Source organism: Protopterus annectens, chromosome 7.part0 (assembly GCF_019279795.1).
Source record: "Protopterus annectens isolate FY-2018-M chromosome 7.part0, PAN1.0, whole genome shotgun sequence".
In the NCBI taxonomy this organism is placed as follows: domain Eukaryota; kingdom Metazoa; phylum Chordata; order Ceratodontiformes; family Protopteridae; genus Protopterus; species Protopterus annectens.
In genome coordinates, this window is record NC_056739.1 from 744,950,135 (window position 1) to 744,972,320 (window position 22,186).

Here is a 22,186-nt window from a genome sequence, read left to right on the forward strand (position 1 = left end):
TTCATACATATCAAGGTTACTAGGCAATTTAAAAAAAAAATTGTTCCTGGTTAGATTAAATAAGTTATATACAGAAGCATGCATGCAAAAGGGGCCTGCATTGTGGGACTTTTCACACCTAGTGTGCTGCAGGAGAATCAAGGGAATAGGGTTTATTGGAAACTGATCGCCTTGATGACAGTTGCTTCCAATGGCAGAAGTCATCAGGATAACAGTGGAAGATGACAGTCAACAGGAAGTGGAGTGAAAAAGCACCATGGGAAAAAGGTGTGTATATATGTGCTTGTGTAATTGCCCCCCTCCCCAAAGACAGGGCACACTGGAGTAAAGGGCTGTGTTGAGTGAGCACTGATTTATTTGTTGTCCTTTAGCTACACAGATTTTTCCAGATATGTACATTTATAGTTGTGACTTATATTTCTAGAATAATAGTGGAAATTACAGTATTCATTCACAAACATTAACTTAAACTGTTTATCACCAGCCTACAAGCCGCAGAACCATTCATACTGAACATCGTTGTGACCTGTTTGACAGTACAGTCTTGGACATTGATGTAAGTAACATTGGCCTTTACATTCCTTCAGAACTCTGTGTCCTATACTATTACATAGATGTTTTATTTTATCAGTGTTGACATGCAGACCTTGTAGGGGATGGGCTATGGTTATTTTAATTTTTGGTACTTTTCTGTTAGCGGGGTAACATCTTTTTTGGCCTCGTTAACGTTTTTTGCCCTATGGAAAGTGCGTGTGTGTGTATATAAATATATATATATATATATATATATATATATATATATACACATACACATTTCTTTCATAATGTGTATAAATACATATGTGTGTCACACACACACATTTCTTTCATAATGTGTTTGTATAAATACATGTGTGTGTAACTGTTCACACACACACACACACACACACACACACACACACACACACACACACACACACACCAGCTCTCATTCTCTTAACTCCAGAATCAGGGACAAAACCGGAAGTAATCCAGAGCATTCTTCTCTCGTTATAATAACAAGTTGACTTTGCCTTGTAAATTTAAGGTCAGAATTTCTAACTGATGAATTGGTAAGGGAATATATCCAGCTCCATTCCAGTCCAAAATCAAGTAAGACATAACTGTTGATGTCCGTGACAGACTTCTCAGTGGCGTTCCTTTACACCAAACAGCCATTATTTGGCATTGCTTTAAGCAGTAACCTTGTCACTCCATCAGCTGGAAATTACTGTCAGGATAGTGCGGAAGTGTGAGGACGCATCCCTTATGTCTGAATTGAATGCTATATGACTGAAATATATACACATACTTTTTGTGGTCATCAACTATTTTTTTTAGTAAGAGGCCTGCCGTAAATCACAAAATATGTGCACAGTACTTAATTTACCATGTCACTATTTTCCACAAATATAATAGCGCCAGAACTAAGACAAATGTTTATAAGCATGCTTAAATATGGTTCCAATACAAGTGACTCCATATCTGCTGCAGGAGGAGGAAATACTTTCCCATAGGACAAAAACCGTTAACAAGGCCAAAACAGCTGTTGCCCTGTTAACGGAAAAGTACCTAATTTTTAAATTGTTGTGAACAAAGTTACTGACATTGGGCCTTTGCAATATCAAATGTTTGGGAGTAAGCCTAGAGTAGTGCGTGAAGAGGAAGTGGGGCACTTGCTGCACTGTCTTTGAAGCAGGAGTGATGAGTATTATCCGTGTTATTCCCGGTTGAGACTTTAAGTACATAGATCAAGTTGATTCGTGAGCCATACCTTTGCAAGGGAGCATTCAACAGCACATTTTTCTCATTAGGCAGTTTGCATATTCCTCTTTAGAATGTCACAGACAGTTTTGTGGTGGTTGTCTTTATTTGATAATTAGGTAGTTATACATATGCCAGATGACCCTTTTCAGGTATACGTAAATGGAGTGATGCCAGATCCCCTTGCAGAAGCTACATAGGCACTCTTGATTTTTTTTCTGGTGGGAGAGGATGGGGTTAATTAATAACTTTGTATTCCTCTGAGTTAGGCTATGACTTTTCAAAAGCTTTATTAGATCAGTCGATTAAGCGTAAGTATGTAGACAAGCTTGAGCAGTGTTACAGTGGCATATTTTGAATATTTGTAGTTTGGGGCAGAAGAGAGAGAAAAGGTTGGTGCAAAACTGTATCACGGTAGATCAACTCTGGAAATGTTGGGAGAGCTGCTGTTTCATTACTGTCTGGTGCAATGCTTGTAGTCATTTTTCATGAGGAGTCATGATTGCAGTATCTGTTTTTTATGTGTTCTAAACACATAAGTCAAAGTTGAGGACATATAACATTAAAAAAATGCTTTGGTGTTCAAACTGTGGCACTCCTTGCTATTACCTACAAATATGTTATCAGGCCTGTTTGTAGTAAAGGAGTTCATTTTCAGACAGCTTTGTGGAATAATTGTGTTTTACCACCATCCCAGGTTAGCAGCAGCTAGCCATTGAAAATAAATTGTGTAGTACCACTACTAGAGAAATCAATGTAATCTCTACATGAATAAAGTAAACAGTAGATCTGGAGTAGGGACTTCATTTGTCAGCAACCTGTGGGTCTTGGATCCGATATCGAATCCGAGCTGGCAACTTGTAGCATAGCTATGGATCCGAGCTCCTAGCTCCTCCCCTCACCCATAATCCCCTGCCTACCTCCTATGACCTCCGATCTAGTTTGCCACGCTTGAGTGTGTAGCTAGATTTTAGAGCTCCTAGCGTTTTCTAAACAGATAAGTGAATTTCTTCATTTTTTTATCAAACTTTGTAATTGTAATTTGTGTGAGTGGTTAGGTTTTCTATCTAGTTTAATTTTTTTGGTTTTCACCCTCCCCTCACTGGTCGTTAGTGTGTCTGTGTGTGTTTGTGTTTGGGGCCTGGTGTGCTTGTGTAGTGTACTTTAGTTTTGGGTATGGCAGAGGCCCCAAAACCTATTTTTTCTAAATGCACCGAGTGTGGCCATAAGCTATCTCTGGCTGATGGCCACACTCTGTGTGTTCATTGCCTTGGGGTTGAACACCTCTCTTCAGGATGTACCATTTGTGCAGCGTTCAACCCCAGGGCACTGAAAGAGCGGAGGTCGAAGCTTGTCCTGGAGGGGCTTTTGCCTCCGGATTCGGCTTCGGCCTTCGCTCCTCCTGTGGCACCTCCTCAGCCTGTGGTGGTAGCCACTCCTGCCCCCCTTCCCCCGGCCGGGATTCAAACTCCCACTAAAGCGCTGGAGGACAGGGAGGCCAGGAGGGAGAAGCACCACAAGCGGCGGGCCGAGGCCTCCGCTTCGGCCCCCCGGCTAAGCGGGCTTCTCCCTCCACGGCTTCCAGGTCTCCTCCTCCTCGGCTCCGATCTCCTTGCTTCTCCCCGGGACCCGAGGAGGAGGAGACCCGATCTCCATCGAGGTCATCGAGGCGGCACTCCAGGCCTGCCTCAGTGGCCTCTTCGAGATCTACATACAGCCTGTCAAATGCAGACTTGGACCGGCTGATGCGAAGGTTCATCCAGGCCCCAGCTGCAGATGGGAGTGCTCTCGCCTTCCCCCCCTTTGTGGGGGGAGCTCGACCCCTTTCTTTGCTCCGATTGCTCCTTCCCCAACCCGCTTCCCAGGTTTGGAGCGTTCGGAGCCAGGCAGCGTTGGAGCCGGGGGTGGGTCGGCGCCGACAGTACTGGGTACTTCGGATTCGACCCTGCCCTCGAGTTTGTCGGTTCCATCGTCGGATCCGACCTCTCGGAGCTGTGGGCTGAGCTTCGGATCCGAGGGTTTCAGTGTGCCTTCGGCTCCATCCAGGTCAGAACACACTGGTCCCTCGGATCCGACGGTCTCGGCACCGGTTTGGATCCCTTCATCGGATCCGAGTGGGAGTCGATTTTCGGAGCCCAGGGAAGAGCGGCTCCCCCTCGGCCTTCGATGCAGTGGAGAGGGCTCTGTCGAGAGCATCCAGACCCCCGGCACTTGCCTCGGCTCCACCCTGACTCCCTCTCTGCTGGGTCAGGCTTCCATCACCCGGCCACAGGGACAGCCTGCTTCGATGTCCCAGGTTGTTCCATTGGAACACGATATTGCTGGCGAGACTTCCTCGGACAGCCCCCACGAGTAAGTGCCTCGCAAGCACAAGTGTAAGAGGAGGCACGTGGACTCCCCAGAGTCCTTAACAGAGGACACTGACTTGGATGAAGGGGGAAGGCTCCCCAAGGTCACCCCCGGAGGATGTCTCCTTTGGAGACATCATGGAAATGCTTAGGATCAGAGGTGGGTGGTCTGCCTCCAAGGCTTCCTCTGACGAGTCCGTGTTCCTGGAGGCATTCGAAGCAGGCCCGTCAACCTCTTGGGTGTCTCCTCCGGCCAACCCCCTGGTGGACCTTATTACCACCAGGGCGTGGAAGGAGCCGGACACTGTGGAGCCAGTCCCTAAATGCCCAGACAGGATACTGGGCACCCTGCAGACCAGTCCCACTGGAGCAAGGGTCCCCCCGTAGATGCCATGTTGATGGCGGCAGCCACGAAGAGGGAACTAGCTCAGGAGAGCCCCTTAGTCCATCCACTGAGCAAGGAGTCCCACTCAATGGATCGCCTTGGGAAGCGGGTTTTTAGTTCAGCGACCTTCTTGGTAAGGTCTCTGAACTATATGGCACATGTCATCAGGATGCAGCGGGATCCTATCAAAGAATATGCTGCTTCCCCCCCTGAGTCCATGTTGGCAGAGGACAAGCAGTTGTACTCCACTCGAATGGCCACTCTAAGGTCTATCTCCAATACCTCTATGCGGCTTTTGTCCCACACTACTGAGGGAGCCGCTAGAGCTAGCGGAGCGGGCCTAGTCATGAGACGTCAGGCCTGGCTCCGGCATTGTGACTTCGCGGAGCCCTTTAAGGCGTCCTTTGCGAAAGCCCCTTTTGATGGTTCTGCCTTGTTTGGCAAGACCGTTCGCGAAACACTGGTCCAGAGCGAGAAGGACGGGAAGACGTCTGCCGTCGGAGTCCGCTTCTCTGCTCCCCAGAGTTCCTTTTCGAAGAACCAAAAGGGACAGAAGAAGATGTGGTTCCGGAAATCGCAACATTCTCAACCTGCTCCGGACAACCAGTCCTTCCGTGGCAGAGGAGGATAGGGAGGACGCCGCCCTAGGGGCAGAGGGGCCCCGAAGAACTTTGGGTCCAGAGAATCCTTCTCTGACCGGCCCACGCAGCAGCCCTGAAGGGTTGTCCGACTGCTCTGCTCTGGAGGCAGTCGGGGGGGGGGCGTTTCTCGAAGCATCTGGCGGCATGGGAGTCCATCACATCAGACCGCTGGGTGCTTCGTATCATATCCAGAGGCTACAAAATTCCAATGTATCATGTCCCCAAATTCAGGAGCCTCCCCGATGTTCCACCCGATCAGAGGGAGGCTGCAGCCGCAGAAATCCAGCAGCTGTTAGAAAAAAAGAGCCATCCAACCAGCACGGATTAGGGTTCTACTCCAGGTTCTTTCTGGTGCCAAAAAAGATGGGGGACTTGAGACCAATTCTAGATCTTTCCCTCTTGAGCCTGTTGGTAACCAAGGAAAAATTCCGAATTGTCACTCTTCAATCCATTCTCCCCCTCTTACGGGAAAGCGATTGGATGTGCTCTATAGACCTCAAGGATGCGTACTACCACATTCTAATGGACAGACGATCCAGGAGGTTTCTCCGCTTCCGGCTGGGAGCCAGTCATTATCAGTTCAGGGTCCTTCCCTTTGGCCTCACCACAGCCCCCAGGGTGTTCACCAAAGTTTTAGCAGTGATAGTGGCCCACCTGAGACTCCAGGGAATACAGGTCTTTCCGTACCTGGACGATTGGCTTTTAACCGCCCCAACAAGGCATCTACTCTGCTCAGCCAGAGATTACTTTCTCCGCCTAGCCCCCCAGTTAGGCATCACAATCAATGCAGACAAATCTTCCCTTGCTCCGACACAAATAATAGAGTTTATAGGGGCCAGGTTAGATACCAGGGATCTACGAGTCTTCCTGACTTCGGAACGACTACAGAATCTGAGATCCTACAATCGGAAGCTCCACCGGCGGAATTGGTCCTGAGAGTGCTGGGCTCCATGGCGGCTGCAATAACGCTTCTTCCATGTGCTCGCCTAAATATGAGGGTACTGCAGTGGACCCTTCAAGTGCAATGGTCCTTCCAATCTCTTCCTCTCTGCCACCCTATCTCTATCAGCAAGGTTTGCAGGAGGGCCCTGTTATGGTGGCTCCAATCCCTGGACCTCCATATAGGCCGGCCCTTCTGCACTCCTCCCCCTCTCACCACGGTGATCACGGACGCCTCTCGCCTCGGGTGGGGGGGGCATTACACGGGCAGGACAGTCCAAGGCACATGGAACGACACAGAGACCTCCTTGCATATCAACATTCTGGAGATGAGAGCGGTGCTGTTGGTGTTGCAGGCACTTCAGAATCTCCTCCCCTTAGGAACAATTGCAATTCAGTCAGACAACATGTCTGTTGTTTGGTACATCAACAAACAGGGGGGAACCAGATCCTACCCCTTATGCCGAGAAGCCATGAGAGTGTGGGAATGGGCGATTTCTACCAACCGCTTTCTGATCGCAACGCACATTCCGGGGTGGGCCAACATTCTGGCGGACAAACTCAGCCGCACCATTCTTTCCCCTGACGAGTGGTCTCTCAACCCACTAGTAGCAAAGCAGATATTCGCAAAATGGGGGCAACCCTGCTGCGATCTCTTTGCCTCTCCCTTTAATACGAAATGCGACAGCTTCTTCGCTCTGATTCCCCCACCAGGGGAAGCCCCGAGAGACACTCTGGTGCATGTTTGGTCGCCCAGTCTACTCTATGCCTACCCTCCTTTACCCCTGATGCTAAAGCTCTTACAGAAAGCCTCGCGGTTGGGGAGCAGAATGATCCTCATTGCCCCATTCTGGCCTCGGCAAACCTGGTTCCCTTACCTGTGGTCTCATCTAGTGAATCCTCCTTGGATTCTGGATCCCACTCCGGATCTAATCTCCCATCCATCGGAATTACAGACCCCGAATCTGGTCAACCTGAAGCTGACAGCTTGGTTGCTTCAGTTCCACTCTTAGTCAGGACTCCCGGCATCTCTTAACCAGTCAATAATTTAAGCCCTCAGATAATAAACATTAAAACACTACTAACTTTTATAAGAAGTATGTAGGGATGAAAATACAGTAGATGGTATATAATACAGGTTGTGATTTGTGTGTGTGTATGTATGCCTGCATGTATGTATGTATATATACGTGTGTGTGCTATTTTTGTTCTCATCTCTGCCAAACATCAAGCTTCCCCTTGCTCAGACATAGCGTGTCTGGGGAGGGGGGTCATCCAGAGTGCTTATTGGGGGGGGGTCTTTATGGTCTTTCTGACATCCTGGCAATGAGAACATTTTATGGTCTAACCCCGTCACTAGTAGTGATGTGAGCAGTTGCGTCCACTCGGGGACCACCAGTGCCTCCTTGTCCACACATGTATGCTTTGTCAATGTGGCAATAGGGGTACCATCACTAGTTTGGGCAGCCACAACATCTTTCCTGGCACCTGCTCCTTACATCATGGCAGACAGCTGCTCTCCAGATAGGGTCCATGATATCGGAGCACCAGTGAGAGTAGGTGGGATCCACCATCCATGGGCTGTCTCATCCTGTCTGCCTGCATCATCAAATGCTAGAGCTACTGGCCAGACTTAGTTTGCATGGGGTGTAGTCGTGGCAGTATCCCTTCACACAACCTTTGCAGCCAAGTTGTAATATATTAAATCACTTATGGTGGCCTTTTTTGTGGATTTACCAAAAATGTAATAAATGGCTGGCACCATACCCACTTCAGAGACCTGTAAACACAATTTAATTAGAAATGCATCCTCTGTAGAATAATTTGCATCCGAGTGGTGAGTCAGACTGTAGTGGAGGAAATAGTAAACTACCCTTTTTTTTTTTTTTTTTTTTTTTTTTTTTAAAAGCTAATTTTGTAGTGGGGGTGATTCTGACACCATTTCACATCGGACCCCTAAGTCTGCCCTCCTCTGAACCTATAATTATATCTCCTCCTCTGATTTGGCCCCTTGTTTCAAATCTTCGGATCCGAAAACACCAAGGATGTTCTTGTCAGAACCAAAGGCAGGTGGTTCTTCAACTCTGACAATGTCTCTGAATCACTTGGCTCCATTGTTGTTGGAGCAGGAGGACTCTCCAAATCAAAGTGTTGGTACAGGCCCCGGGGGGAGGTTGTAGTCGACTCTGAAGCTTTTGGAGCCATTTCTGCCCTCTGGGCATAGGCGCTGGACAGCAGTTCTGGGGGAGTTCAGAGTTGTCTGGCATAAGGGGTCTTTAGCTCCAGCTTTGCGGACTTCTGTTTCTCCTAGTCCCACCACCATTGAAGTAGTGAATAGAGCTTTCTGTGTACCTAGAGAGAAGACACCTTTGCCCCCCCCCCCCTTGGATCCTGCTTCTATTCCACCACTGGTTTGAGTTCTAATCCTGTAACCTCTAATCCACTGGGACAGCCATCAGGTGAATCGAGCCTCCATAGACTCCCTGGCCACTTCTGATACCTCACCAGACCATCCCACTGATGAGGTCTCTAGGAAGAGAACGTGTAAAAAGAGACACCTGGATTCCCTTCAGGAATCTTTCACAGAAAACTCTGATTTTGTTGAAATGGAAGAGTCCCCCAGATCTCCTCATTTCCTTTGCAGGAATACTAGAAGTTTTAGAACAAAAAGGTGCATAGTCTTCCAAATCGCCTTCTCAGGAGGAGTTGGTGTATTTGGAGGTCCTTGGGTCAGCTATGTCTTTAATGATCCCTCTGGCTGATGAGCTAATAAATCTGGTCTCATCCCATGCGTGGAAGGAAATGGATACTGCAGAGTGAATCCCTAAGCAGCCTAATAAATTTTTAGCCCCCCTCCCCAAAGACAGTGCACACTGGAGTAAAGGGGTCCCCTGTAGATGCTATGGTTGTGGTAGCAACCACCAAGAAAGTGCTTGTAGAGAAGAGCACATCTGTCTATGCCACTAACAGGGAGTCTAGGGCCCTGTTCAGATTTGGGAAGTACGTCTACGCCTCAGTGTCTTTTGCCCTGAGGTCATTAAATTACTTGGCAAGTTTTACCAGGTGGCAAAGAAATCTGACAAAGGCACTGTCTGAATCTCTTTCTGTGTCCATGTCTGTGGAGGACCAGAATAAGGTTTTTTCACAACTGGCCACCTTTCAGTCAATATCTAATACATCCGTGAGGCTGATTTACCATGCTGCAGAGGGCATTTCAAGGGCAGCGGGCTCAGGCATAGCCATCCAAAGACATGCTTGGATGCACTTTGTGTGTCTTTGCTGAGTCCTTCAATTCTTCATTTAGCAATGCCCCATTTGATGGATCTTGTCTGTTCAGCCGAAAAGTGAAAGAAGTGCTCTCCAGAAGTGAGAAGGAGGGAAAGACCCTGTCTGCTTTTGGGATCCATTTCTCTACCCCCTCAGAGATCCTTTTCACAGAATCAACAAGGAGGTATAAAAATGTGGTTTCGTAAATCCCAAGGTCATTTTCAAGACTCTATAGAAGAAGGTTCTCCCAGAGGCAGAGCAGGAAATTCTAATGGAAGATGCCACCTTCATGGCAGAAGTGGCCTGCAAAACCAGGGTTTCAGAGATTCCTTCTTGGATAAACCCTATTGGTGCTCCTGAAAGGTTGCCCAGCTGCTTTTTTTTCTCTTGGATGCTGTCAGAGGGCACTGTCTCTGCACCTAGAAACCTGGGCTTCCATCACAGCATATTCCTGGTTGCAGAGGATCATTTGCAGAGACTACTTCACACCATTTTTTCAAATTCTTCCCACAAAAATGAGGAATCACACAATCAGAGGGATGTGGCAACTCTGGAAATAAGAAAGCTACTAGAAAAGATAGTCATCCAGAAGTCCCCCACACCAGCTAGGATCCAAAATTTAATTAAAGTTATTTTTAGTGTCAAAGAAAACAGGGGACTTCAGACCCATTCTGGACCTCAGCAAACTAAATCAAAATGTAAAATACTCAAAATTCCAGATGGTGTTTACCAAATGCATTGCAGTGGTAGTAGCTCACCTGAGACGGCTAGAATTCCAGGTATTTCCATATCTAGATGACTGGCTCTACTTCTACACGCAAAGGACTACTTGCTCCAGTTTTTCCACCATCTGGACATCACAGTCAGATACAACAAATCGCATCTCATGCCTACACAAAACCTGGAGTTTATAGGTGCTTATTTGATATGATCAATCAAATAACATTTCTACCTCCAACAAGAATACAGACCTTCAGATCGCAGGTAAAGGAAGTGATCTCACATTCATCTCCACCAGCATGACTGATTTTGTAAGACTTAGGGTCTATGGTAGCAGTGATGACTCCAGTCCCATTGGCCTAGTATCATATGCAAAATCTACAGTGGTCCCTATCAGTTCAGTGGTCTGCCCTTCAACAACCCTTGTGCACCCCAGTCAGGATTGCACAAATTTGCAAGGAACATCTAATGTGGTGGATCTGGTCGAACAAAATTTCTCAGGACTGCCTTTTCATTTTACCTCTTCCAGTGGCCACACGGATACCTCCCATATAGTGTGGGGGAAGGAGACCACAAGATGCTAGGTCCCCTCAAGAGGCCAATTCTCACATATCAGTGCCCTGGAGATTAGAGCTGTCCTAGTTTTGCAAGCTTTCCAAGATGCTTTCTTCTCCTAGACAATTATGATCCAATCAAACAAATATGTCTGTGGCCTGGTACATCATCAAGGCAATGAGTGTGTGGTATTGGGCAGTCTCTTTCAGACATTTTCTCTTTGCAACGCATATACTGGAGAAAATCCTATGTGCTTGCAGACAGAATAAGCAGATCCATTCTGATGCCTCGAGTGGCATCTCAATGTCAAGGTGGCAAAACGAATTATCTGTTGATGTTGCCAGCCATGTTGCGATGTATTTGCCCACCCCCCACCCACCCACAGCAAATGCAGTAAGTTATTCTCCCTGATCCCACCTCCAGGGGAGTCACCGAGTGATGCTGTAATCCACAGATGGCCCACCAGTGTCCTCTATACTTAACTTCCTTTACCTCCACTCCAAGTTTTTGTAGAAACCTTACTGGTTAAAGAGCTCAGTAATCCTTATTGCACCTTTTTGGCATCATCAAATCTGGTTTCCCTTTCTATGGCCTCATCTTCTGTATCTGCTCTGGATACTGGACCCCAGTTCAGATCTCCTGTCTTATCTTTCTGGTACAGTTCATCAGGACATATCAGGCCTCAAGCTGACAGTATGGTTTCTCCAATTCCAATGATTGCTAGACGGCCCAGGCTTTCTTCTCCAGTCCAATATACTTTTCTCCTCTCAGAAAGCTTCCACTAGGAGGGTTTACAGAAGTAAATGGAAACAATTTTGTATCTGGGCCCTGCAAGCAGATTTGTATTCCTTCTATGCCCCAATTTCCACAGTTCTAGATTTTTTTTAGAATCCTTCTTCCAAGAGGGGGCTAGTTGTTCTACTGTCAAATTCCAGCTGGCTCCTATTTCTAATTTTCTTTTTGGTGAAAATCGCACCTTTTTTGCTTCTTCTAAATTGTACAAAACTTTTCTGAAAGGCACCTTTTTACTTAGGCCTCCGGTCAAAGTCCATTTGAACCCTCCACCAAATCAGATCTAAATTTTTTTCCTGGAAAACCCTTTTCCTAGTTGCCATTACATCAGCTACATGAGTATCTGAACTCCAGGCCCTTTCTTCCAAGGCTCCATACCTGGTCTTTCATAAGAATAGGGTGTCTTTACAATACTAATCCATCCTTTTCGCGTAGGGTGGCTTCTGTGCCTAACATTAATCAGGTCATCAACCTCCTGGTTTTCTTCTCAAAGTTTTCCAATAAGGTGAGTATATGCTGCATCTCGTGGCTGTACACAGACAACTTCCATTTTATCTTCATCAAACCAAACATTTCAGAAAATCTGACCAATTGTTTATCTCCTTTTCTGATAACAGTTTGGACATGACAGTTTACAAAGTAACTTTAGCCAAATGGTTGACTGACTGCATATCCTTTGTCTATAAACAGAGAGGTTTGCCTTTACCTGAGCCATCAAGAGCACATTCAACGAGGTCTACGGATACCTCTTCAGCCTTTTCGTCAAGAGATTCACAGATATATATATATATATATATATATATATATATATATATATATATATATAGACATATATGTATATGTGTTTGTATGTATATATATATCTGTATCTGTAGTAGCCATGTAGCTGAAGCCAAGTATAATCTCCACATGTGGTTTGCAACAACTGTTCACTGTATCTGAACCTGTAAGTATGAATTGGAGGTATACTTGAGCTATATAATAGGTAGAATTGACTATAATGATCTGGATATTATCCAAGAGTGCATTCATACAGTAGCTGCAATGCCTACTAAATAAAGCAGGATGATATGAGTCGGTGTTGATAATGGGGGACCTGAGTGCACAGATTGCGACAGAGAGAACAGGGTATAAGGATTGCCTTCTTCCACATGGTTAGGGCAGCAGCAATAAAGAAGGAGAGGCCCTTCTAGTCTTCTGTCGGGCAAATGGCTTGATTGTGGCTAACACATGGTTCAGCAAGAGAATCACAGGATCACGTGTAACAGTGACCTTGCTGCATCTCGGGTAGACTTCCTCCTAGTAAGGAAAGGACATTGGGGTGGAAATTGTGAATCTGATGTCAATTCTCATTCCATCCTTGACTGATGGGTTTGGATTCAAGGGATCGGTACTGACTAGTCCGCTTGTAACAGCTCATGGCAATCCAAAACGCTTGAGCTTCTCCCTTACCACAGTGCATCCTCCCCATTACCTCAGATCTCATCATTTGCCACCATTAGGTGAAAAAAGTGGTTATTTCACTCTCTAGCTACTGTGCTAGATAAGTGTGATTTTTTTTTCTAGTTTAACTTTTCTTAAACTGTATTAAATTTCTTTTCCTTTGTACTAGTGTACTCTAGATTCTATCATTAGTATCTCTTTCTCTGCCCTTTTTTCTCTCTCTTATCTTCTACATCTGATGTAATCTTACTACCTTTGTAGGTAGTCCCTATTTTCCCTTTATCTCCCTTTACGTATTAAAAAAAAAGTATGTATATATGTGTGTGTGTGTGTGTGTGTGTGTGTGTGTGTGTGTGTGTGTGTGTGTGTGTGTGTGTGTGTGTATATATATATATATATATATATATATATATATATATATATATATATATTTATTTAACATTTGTTAACCAGGAAAGTCTGACTTGGAACAAAGCCAATTTTCAGCGGCAGCCCGGGGAGAAATGCTCCAGATGTATGTCTTACTAACATGGGAGGAAACCGGAGCACCCAGGGAAAACCCACACAAATGCAGGGAGGACATGAAGACTCCACACAGAAGGCACCCCAGCTGAAAATCGAACCGGAGAACCTCATGCTGTGAGGCAACAACGCTACCGCTGCAACACTGCGCTATATACACACCACACACACACACACACATATATATATATATATATATATATATAGAGAGAGAGAGAGAGAGAGTTATTTTCCATTTTCTAGTAATTATTTTTTGGCTGCTAAAAGAATTAGACTTAATAAGGCCTTACTATGGCCAGGCAATTCAGATCTTGTGTCCCAGTTCATGAGAGTAATTTCCTTAGCTACAGTCATTCTGACAAAGTAGTTTGTAGGGATGTTTTTAAATCTGCTAACTCATTACACTCCCAAAAACATGGTCTCAGTTACCTCTTTCTTGTCCATCACACCTCCATCATATTCTGTTTGCCTGAGGAAAAATTCATTGAAGTCTGCTTGGGATATAAAATACTCATGCAAACAGTTCCAAGTAAAAATCCTAAACCTTCTGGACTTTGCTGCATACTCTGGAGTCATATACATGGCCTTTCATTGTTCTCTTGTAAATTGTTTTACCGGTCTCTCTTTCCAATATTTTCTAACCTTCTGTTATGGATTCTTAGTTATACAATTTTATATGCCCCACTAATTATCCCCTTTTTAATGGCAGTTTCTGTTCTATTTTCGAATAAAAAACTCTACTGGAGCAGGTCTTTCACTTAGGACTCCCATATCACTTTCTCTTTGCCTATACTTAGTCCATGATAGGGATGGCAGTCTCTAATAGCCTCAACCCATTATTTTACCTTTCCCTCTCTGGTTATTTGCTCCCAATACCTTGGCTCCTCTGCCAGATTTCTCCAATAAATTCTAACCACATGTTGCCTATTTCCTGTACCCCTACTTGCAGTCATCCCTACTAGCAAAATCTCTTCCCTATTCATGTGTTTGTTTAGTTCTTAATATGTTCTGCAACTTTTATGACTATAATAGTCTGTATGGTGGTGGTGGTTCTCCTTCATAGTATGCATCCAAAATCCCACTCTCTCCTTATTTCTTCACCTCCCCCCACTTCAAGATCATCCCTTTCCACTTTGAATTATAACATTCTGCTTGTGATATAGATATGAGCCTTAACTGTGTAGCTCTAAAATATCCCTTCAAATCATGTAATCCTAAACTATCTTTTTTTTTCTTTTGGGAGAATCAGTTTATCCCACGTAATTAACTTGTGTCCCTCTTTCCCTCCCAGATAAATTCCTTCAATTCTTAATTATTGTCCACAACCTTTCCTCTGTTGGATAAAAATGTGCCCAACCTGTATATAAAACTAAAAGAATTAAAAAATATTTTCAGTGTTTGTATCTTACTATCCATATCCATAAAAGAGCTTCCAGTTACTCAGTTTTTATATTCTCTTGTTTATTCTCATTCCACACATCCTTACCTGCCATAACAGAAGTCATTTTAATCCATACTCCTAAATACTTCATCTTATCATATCCCAATAAATATGGGTATTGCTTAACCTTCAAGTCATAAGTGGGTACATAACTTGGCAGCTATAACCTTTGTTTTATCTTCATTAATTTTATATCCTGAAAATAATTGAATCTGTCTTAAAATGTTCCACAACACCAGTATGTCCTTTTCTGGATTTATCGAGCACAAAATAATATCCTCTACAAATAAAGTCAACTTTTTTTGATTACCATACTAATTATATCCTTGATTTTCTGATTGTCTTATTTTCTTTGCCAATGTCTCCAAATAAAAATCAGTTAAAGGGGGAACAGGATACCCCTGCTTGGTTCCTCTTTTCAAACAATTTTATTGGAGAGGAACTCTCTCACTTTAATTCTTGCCTCTGATTCTGATTGGATGACTTTTCTGTAGCAGCTTTTGAACCTCTTGAGCTGTGTACTCCCTCTGATTGGGTAGAACATTGGGGAGTTTCTTCCATGTGACAGGATATGGAAGCGAAAAGGGAATGGAGTAACCTCTAGACATTATACTTAGTACCCATGCATTGCTTGTGAGATTTCTCGAGGCTTCCAGGTGCAGGGAAGCACGACCCCTGACTGTCTCCAGAGATGGACAGTTGCGCAGCACTTCAGGAGCACTGATATGGCCTGCCAGAGGAGGAGTCTCTGAAACCCTGGTTCTGTGGACCCCCTTCTGCCTCCGGAGAGGTGTCTGCCATTGAAACCTCCTCCTCTGCCTCTGGAGGACATGTCCCTGTGTGGGTCTTGAAAAGGTCCTCAAGATTTCCAGAACCACATTTTCTTCCCACCTCGTGTTTCTAGAGAATATTCATTGAGGAGTAGAAAACTCTATTCTGATGGCAGACAGGGTTTTTCCTTCCTGCTGTCTTGTGGTAAGTGCATCTTTCACTGATGAGGAACCATGAAAAGGGTTTGTGACAGCCTGTATACCCCAAGCCTCAATCCTCACCACTGACACTGGTGAGAGATGGTCACTAAAAACAGGAATGGATTTACACCATATTACAAGTGCAGCACTCTGCATCAAGCACAGTTTCCCCTAAGAGCACGCAGGAAACCCGCTCTGGACCTGAGAACTGGGCTGTCTCTCCAGATCACAAACAAGAATCACGTGGGAGCAATGTGCCCCAGTTCCATGTAGCTGACACACTGACACCTGGGTATTTGTTTCACACACACACACACACACACACACACACACACACACACACACACACACACACACAGTCACTTTCCTGGTCCTGGAAAAGGCTAGCACATTCTTACTAACTGTACCCCTTCTGCCCAGACTATAAGGTAACTTTGCTGCCACCAGACGATCACTCTCAGACTCTTTTAAGTATATCCAATTATACTGAATAAAATCAATACTAACATAAATGGTAAAGTGTAACCAAAGCAGCCAGGCTTTTCAGTGTGGCCAAGGTTTCTGTAAAATAAGCACAAGTACTCTCAATATGTTAAAAGTATTCTGTAAAAGACCAGCCACAGTGAGAGGTATAAAAATATTTAATAATAAAAAAGTAGAAAACATGAGGATACTAATTATCTAAGTACAATAAACACCAGAGTTTCAATCACAGGAGAAGTAAAAATAACACAGTTGGACAGATTGACAGATGCAGGAAAACAATACTTAACTAATTTCACTGTATTTCCTGACCGTCTAAAGAGTAACTGCTCCCTAGCTAACTTAATTAATACAGCAAGGCAAGATTAGATACTGAGATGCTTACTTCCACAAGGCAAAGTGATGAGCTTCTAACTAAACTGAACTAACAACAACTGAATTGAAATGTGATAACTGTCATAGATTTTTATATCAGGTTCCAAAGAAACTAAAACATGCTGCTGTGCGAGTTCCATCCTCTCAGTGCTGGTTATGAAATGACATCACATTTGATCACCTGAATCTGGCACAATGCACACTCAGAGCTTTCCTAAGATCTGTTGCAGTATTTGAAAATTATACAACAATTTCAAAAACCTCTACTCTTCCCTTCCAGAATTATTTGTTTAAACATAACCATTTAATCAGTTATAATAACATTGTTGATACATTAATACAAGCATCTGCACAAGTCAATGTGATAGTCAAATGACAGAAATTATTCACAAAGCTCCAGCTAATTTGCTGGCATACGTTACACATGCACTGCCCTATTCTCCTTGGCACAGATGGCAATACCTTATATCGTTAGAGTGGACTGTTGAGGATAAGAAAGACATTCTTTATTGTTATTATTATGCAACATCCCAGAATGTCCAGCTAGAAGGTATACAAAAAGATAGAGGGAAATTAGAGGAAAGAAACATACTTTATTTATTTGGCATTTATTTACTGTGAAAGTCCGAGTGGGCATAAATCCCATTTTCAGCGGAGACCCAGGGAGAAAAGCTCCAACACACATAGTTCAATTAATAAACTACATAATATTATTACATGAAGTGTAGTAGAAATAGCAGAGTCGACATACAGGATTAATAAAGTCATATCACAAAAATCGTACAATGAATATTAAACAGTCATAAGATATTGAACACCTAGTAAAGTACAGTCAGTAGTGATAACCAATGGTTAAGATGTTAAGCATTTTAAATATGGGCAAGAGATTAAGAGAAAGTAAAGATATTTTGCAGTTGGGGGGATTAGGAAGTAGTGTGCTGTTGGAGAAATAACTAGTGCTTTGGCTAGTAAGAGAAGGGCGGAAAGGGGAAAAAGAAGAGCAAGGGAAAGAAAAGGGAGAAGAAAGGAGTAATGGGTTGTGTCAGCCTGGTGTAAGGCATGTACAGAGCCACGAGTTAAGGAGAAATCTCTTTAGAGATTGTTTGAATATGTGACTACTTGGTATTACTCTAACATCTGTAGGAATACTATTCCAGACTTTTGAAGAGGAATATAGGCATTGGCCGATAGATTTTTTTTGATTATGGATTTCAAGGAGCTGTTTCTCAGATGAGCGAAGAGGGTGATTAGGGAAGAATGGTGCTGGTTGCAGGGCAGGATGAGGATTTCTATACCATTTTATGAACAAGGAGAAGTTGGGTGAACTTGAGGTAGTGAGGATAACTCAAGCTAGTTAAATATCTAAGGGTGGAGCAGTGGTGGGATTTGTATGGCTGACAGGCTGCACATCTAGCTACTTTGTTATAGCAAAGCTCAGGTTTTGATCTTGGGGAGATCTGAATGTTGGTGAAATATATACTAGTGGCGAGAGTAACTTTTGAGGAGTTGGTACCGATCCTTTTGATCTATACTGCATGCCCAGTTTTTGGTGTGTTGCTTTTATGCAAATATGGAGATCAGATTTTAGTTGATCATCTATTGACACCAAATAACTGTGTGTGAGGTACAACTTCTTTTTCAGTATTGCTGAGAGAGGATATTTTGAAGGTGTCTTTTATATGTATTTGGGATTTGAGGAGAAATAAGTGCAGCTTTGTTTTATTTGGATTTAGGAAAAGTTGACTGCCACTGAGCCAGTTTTCAGTAGACTTGAAAGCTTGTTGAGTGATAGATTGTAACTGGGAACAACTATTAGATGAGCAAATGACAGTGAAGTCATCTGCATATTGTATAAGTGTAGCTTGTTGGGAGGATCTCTCACTTGATTTCAAGTATGTATATAATGTAAATAACAAATTACTTCTATTGACTGCATATCAAGTTATATACCTTACTTATTTGAATTAACTACATGCAAACTGTCTCCCCTCTACTAGTATAGTAATGCAAGAACCTTAGATCTTTTATTATAAAGACAGTTGATCATGCTTGCTAACAGTGTTGTATGCATTTGCATTTCCTTACTGTATGGATATTGTATTGTATATGTATTATACCTTTATAAATATGTAACCCTTACTGTATTGCTTATGGAGCTTTTCTCCTCGGGCCTCCACTGAAAACATGCACTTGCAGGCCCAGTAGACTTCCCCGGTAATCAAACTCAAAATAAATAAATAAATTAATGTATGTAGATCATTTATAAATATATTAAAAAGGAGAGGGCCATGTACAGACCCTTGTGGTGCAAACTCTGATGTAGTCAATGTTGTGGAGTGCTAGGCCAGTTAGTTCCTGTATGAAAGAGCAACTGATGACACAGGATTAAGAAAATGTACCACAGGAAGATGTTTTGCAACTTTCTGTAAAATGTCCACAGGAAAATGGAGAACAAAGATTGTACCCTTAGTTTATTAGAAAATGATCATTGGGAAGAGTTCCTTGATTTGATAGAGATGGATAGACATATTAAGATCTATGAAATAAATATATTTCAGAAAGTCAATAAGCCCCAAAATATTTGAAGTGTGATAAACACACAGTAATCAAGACTATTCACAGAAATTCATGAGACAGCAGAAGTAAATAGGTTATATTACTGTGCAGCTAAATTATTAACAGTCTTACCACAAAAACACAGGACAATAAGGGAAAGGAAGAGAAGAAATCAAATGCCATCATAGAAGCACTGAATAGAGAAAACTATAAAACAAGACAGGAAGTGTCATTGTTAGAAGAGTGCAGAAAGGGAATTTCAACAAAAATACTTTAGATAGATGTGATAAAAACAACATGCAGTATCAAAACAGACTAGATCTATCACACACTTTTGCAAGTAAACTAAAGATGTCAGCATAGGCAAAAAACGTAGAAGATATGCATGTAATTATCAAGGAAAAGTTCAAAATAAGCAATCATTGTTGACTCAAAGTTTATAGAAACTTGGGGAAACAAGGCAAAAGGAATAGAAATACCATTTAAAAAAGAAATACACACATTTTGGAGAAATATATATGAAGATCCTGTGGAACAGAATAAAAATGCTGAATGGACAGAAGTAAAAGAAACAGAAGTTCAAATGTATAGGACATGAAATGGGATGAAGTAACGGCCAGAGAAATTGAAACAAAATTATGAAAAGCTCCAGGCCCAGATGCAGTACCTAACTTCTGGCCAAAAGGTATTGATATCTTTATTGGAAGATTTAGCCCCGAGTAAGAACTATTTATATGTGCATCCCAAACAGACACCAAACTGATTAACAACAGGAAAAATGATGCTCCTCCGTAAGAGTGAACCCACATGCTGGCCTAAAAACTATAGACCAATAACTTGCCTTCCAGTGATGTATAAACTATATACTGGAATTGATGCCGATAGAGCTTATACTCGTTTAGAAGAAAACTCAATCATGGCAATAGAACAAAAGTGCAATAAAAGAAAGTCCTATGGAGCAAAAGATCATTTGTTGCTAAAGAAGGTCATAATGGAGAACTGCAAAAGGGGGAAGAATCTATGGCATAGATGGATTACAAAAAAAGCGTTTGACAGCATCCAACATTCATGGATAAAGGAGTGCTTACAGATGGCACTACATTGATCAATTACATGACAGTGACCATGAAACAGTGGCAAACCACTTTGCAGCCAAGTCATGATAAAGGACAAATTATTATCCCAGGGATAAAAATCAAAGGAAGATATTACAGGGTGACTCTTGGTCACCGCTGCTCTTTTGTCTTGCCTTTAACCCTATTTAACAGATAAGGTCATGTTTGCATTTTAGCTCCCAGAAAATGACAAAGTATAAAGACTTGTCATCTTTTTTTTGGATGGTTTAAAACTGTATAGTTCATCAGATGAGGAACTGAAAGCTCAGTTGCAAGTGGTCAAAACTTTCTCAGATGATGTAAGAATGTAATTTGAACTTGATAAATGTGCAAAGCAAACTTTAAAGCAGGAAAATTACAGCACCTAGAAAATATCTGTCTGTGACAGGAATGTGATGTAGTGGAACTTGAGCAAGAGAGAATGTATACATATTTGGAAATTGATGAAGGATCGACACTGAACAAATGTGAACAAAACATAGAAACAGCTTAGAAGACTAAAATTAATACTGATAACAGCCCAGACATCTAAGGACAAAGTCCAAGCTATAAACTAGTTTGCTCTTCTTGTTCTAACTTATAATTTTGAGGTGGTTGGCCCCAAAAGGTACTGGATCAGTTGGATGGAAGGCAAGAAAGATGCTTGACACTTATCTAGTAATTTATAAAAATCAGTCTATACCAAGATATGTTCCTCGTTCCAGGGCCTCCTTGAAATTCTTTGCATGTATAGATCTGCAGTCATTCATTGCATGTATAGATCTGCAGTCATAGGACTGCATACATATTTGCTGACCTCTCAGGATTCAAGTATAGACTTGTTCTCATGTTTTAAAACTTTCACTAAGATGACTTCCTTGCCTAGCTTAGCATGCCATTGTCAAGTGAGAATGGAAGTCAAACCAGAAGTAGACAAAAATCAGGCAGCAACTGAATGTGCCAAAAAACAAAAGAATATAAGGTGAAGGGTTGGATGAGAAGGCAAGAAATGTCAAAGGCATAAATATAGTTATAAGTACAGAAACCTCCTGGAACAACCTCATGCCGTTCACGCTGTGAAGCAGGAATGGTTAAGAATAGTTGAATTTAAGCCAAAAGATGAAAGGTTAATATTGGCGTCCCAGGATATTGAACTACATACATGTTGGTTTACAAAGTCCAGTTAGTATGTTGGCGAAACAGACAAATGCATGTTTTGTAAAACAGAAATGGAAACAGTTACAAATCTTGTTGCTAGACATCATACACTAATGGCAGAGGGCCTGTATACTGAAAGGCATAATTATGTGGCAAGACTGTTGCATTGGGGATTATGCAAATATTACAATATTGAAGTAGTGGAGAAACATTGGAAACTTGAGCCACAAAGCATTGTAGAGAATGATGGAAGTTTAAATCACATGGGATCACCCATTACCAACAGTTCAAAACCAGATGCAAGAAAACCAGAAATAGTGGTCCATGAAAAGAAGACAAAAGTAGCATTGATCACTGAAATTGCTACACTCAATGATTACATTGTGCTACTTACAAAGAGAGGCAAAGTCATAAAATACCAGGATTTGCAGGCAGAAACTAAGGCAGTGTGCAAGGATGATACCCAGACAGTTTCAATAGTAGTAGGAGCAATGGGTTTCATAAAAAAAAATCAGTCATATTTAGATATGCTTCCAATACATGTAACTCCATATGAATTGCAGAAAGAGACAGTTCTGGACACATTGCTGGTGCTGTGAAGAGCACTTTGGCTAACATCCAAAATTGAAACACTACTTTTTCATGACCTTTAATTATAGTCTGACTTAGGAATGGGGTCAATTCCCATCATGGTATTAAAAACCCAAAAGACTT

The 22,186-nt window shown here is 42.7% G+C and overlaps 1 protein-coding gene across 1 annotated transcript in view; it reads left to right on the forward strand.

The window, feature by feature from the left end:
• The window catches only part of STAG3 (stromal antigen 3), a 4,836,058-nt gene that overhangs the window by 4,474,748 nt on the left and 339,124 nt on the right, over positions 1-22,186 (forward strand). The window contains exon 34 of the mRNA XM_044077272.1: positions 485-556. Within this exon, the coding sequence (XP_043933207.1) occupies positions 485-556 (72 nt within the window). The remainder of the gene's footprint in view (positions 1-484; positions 557-22,186) is intronic.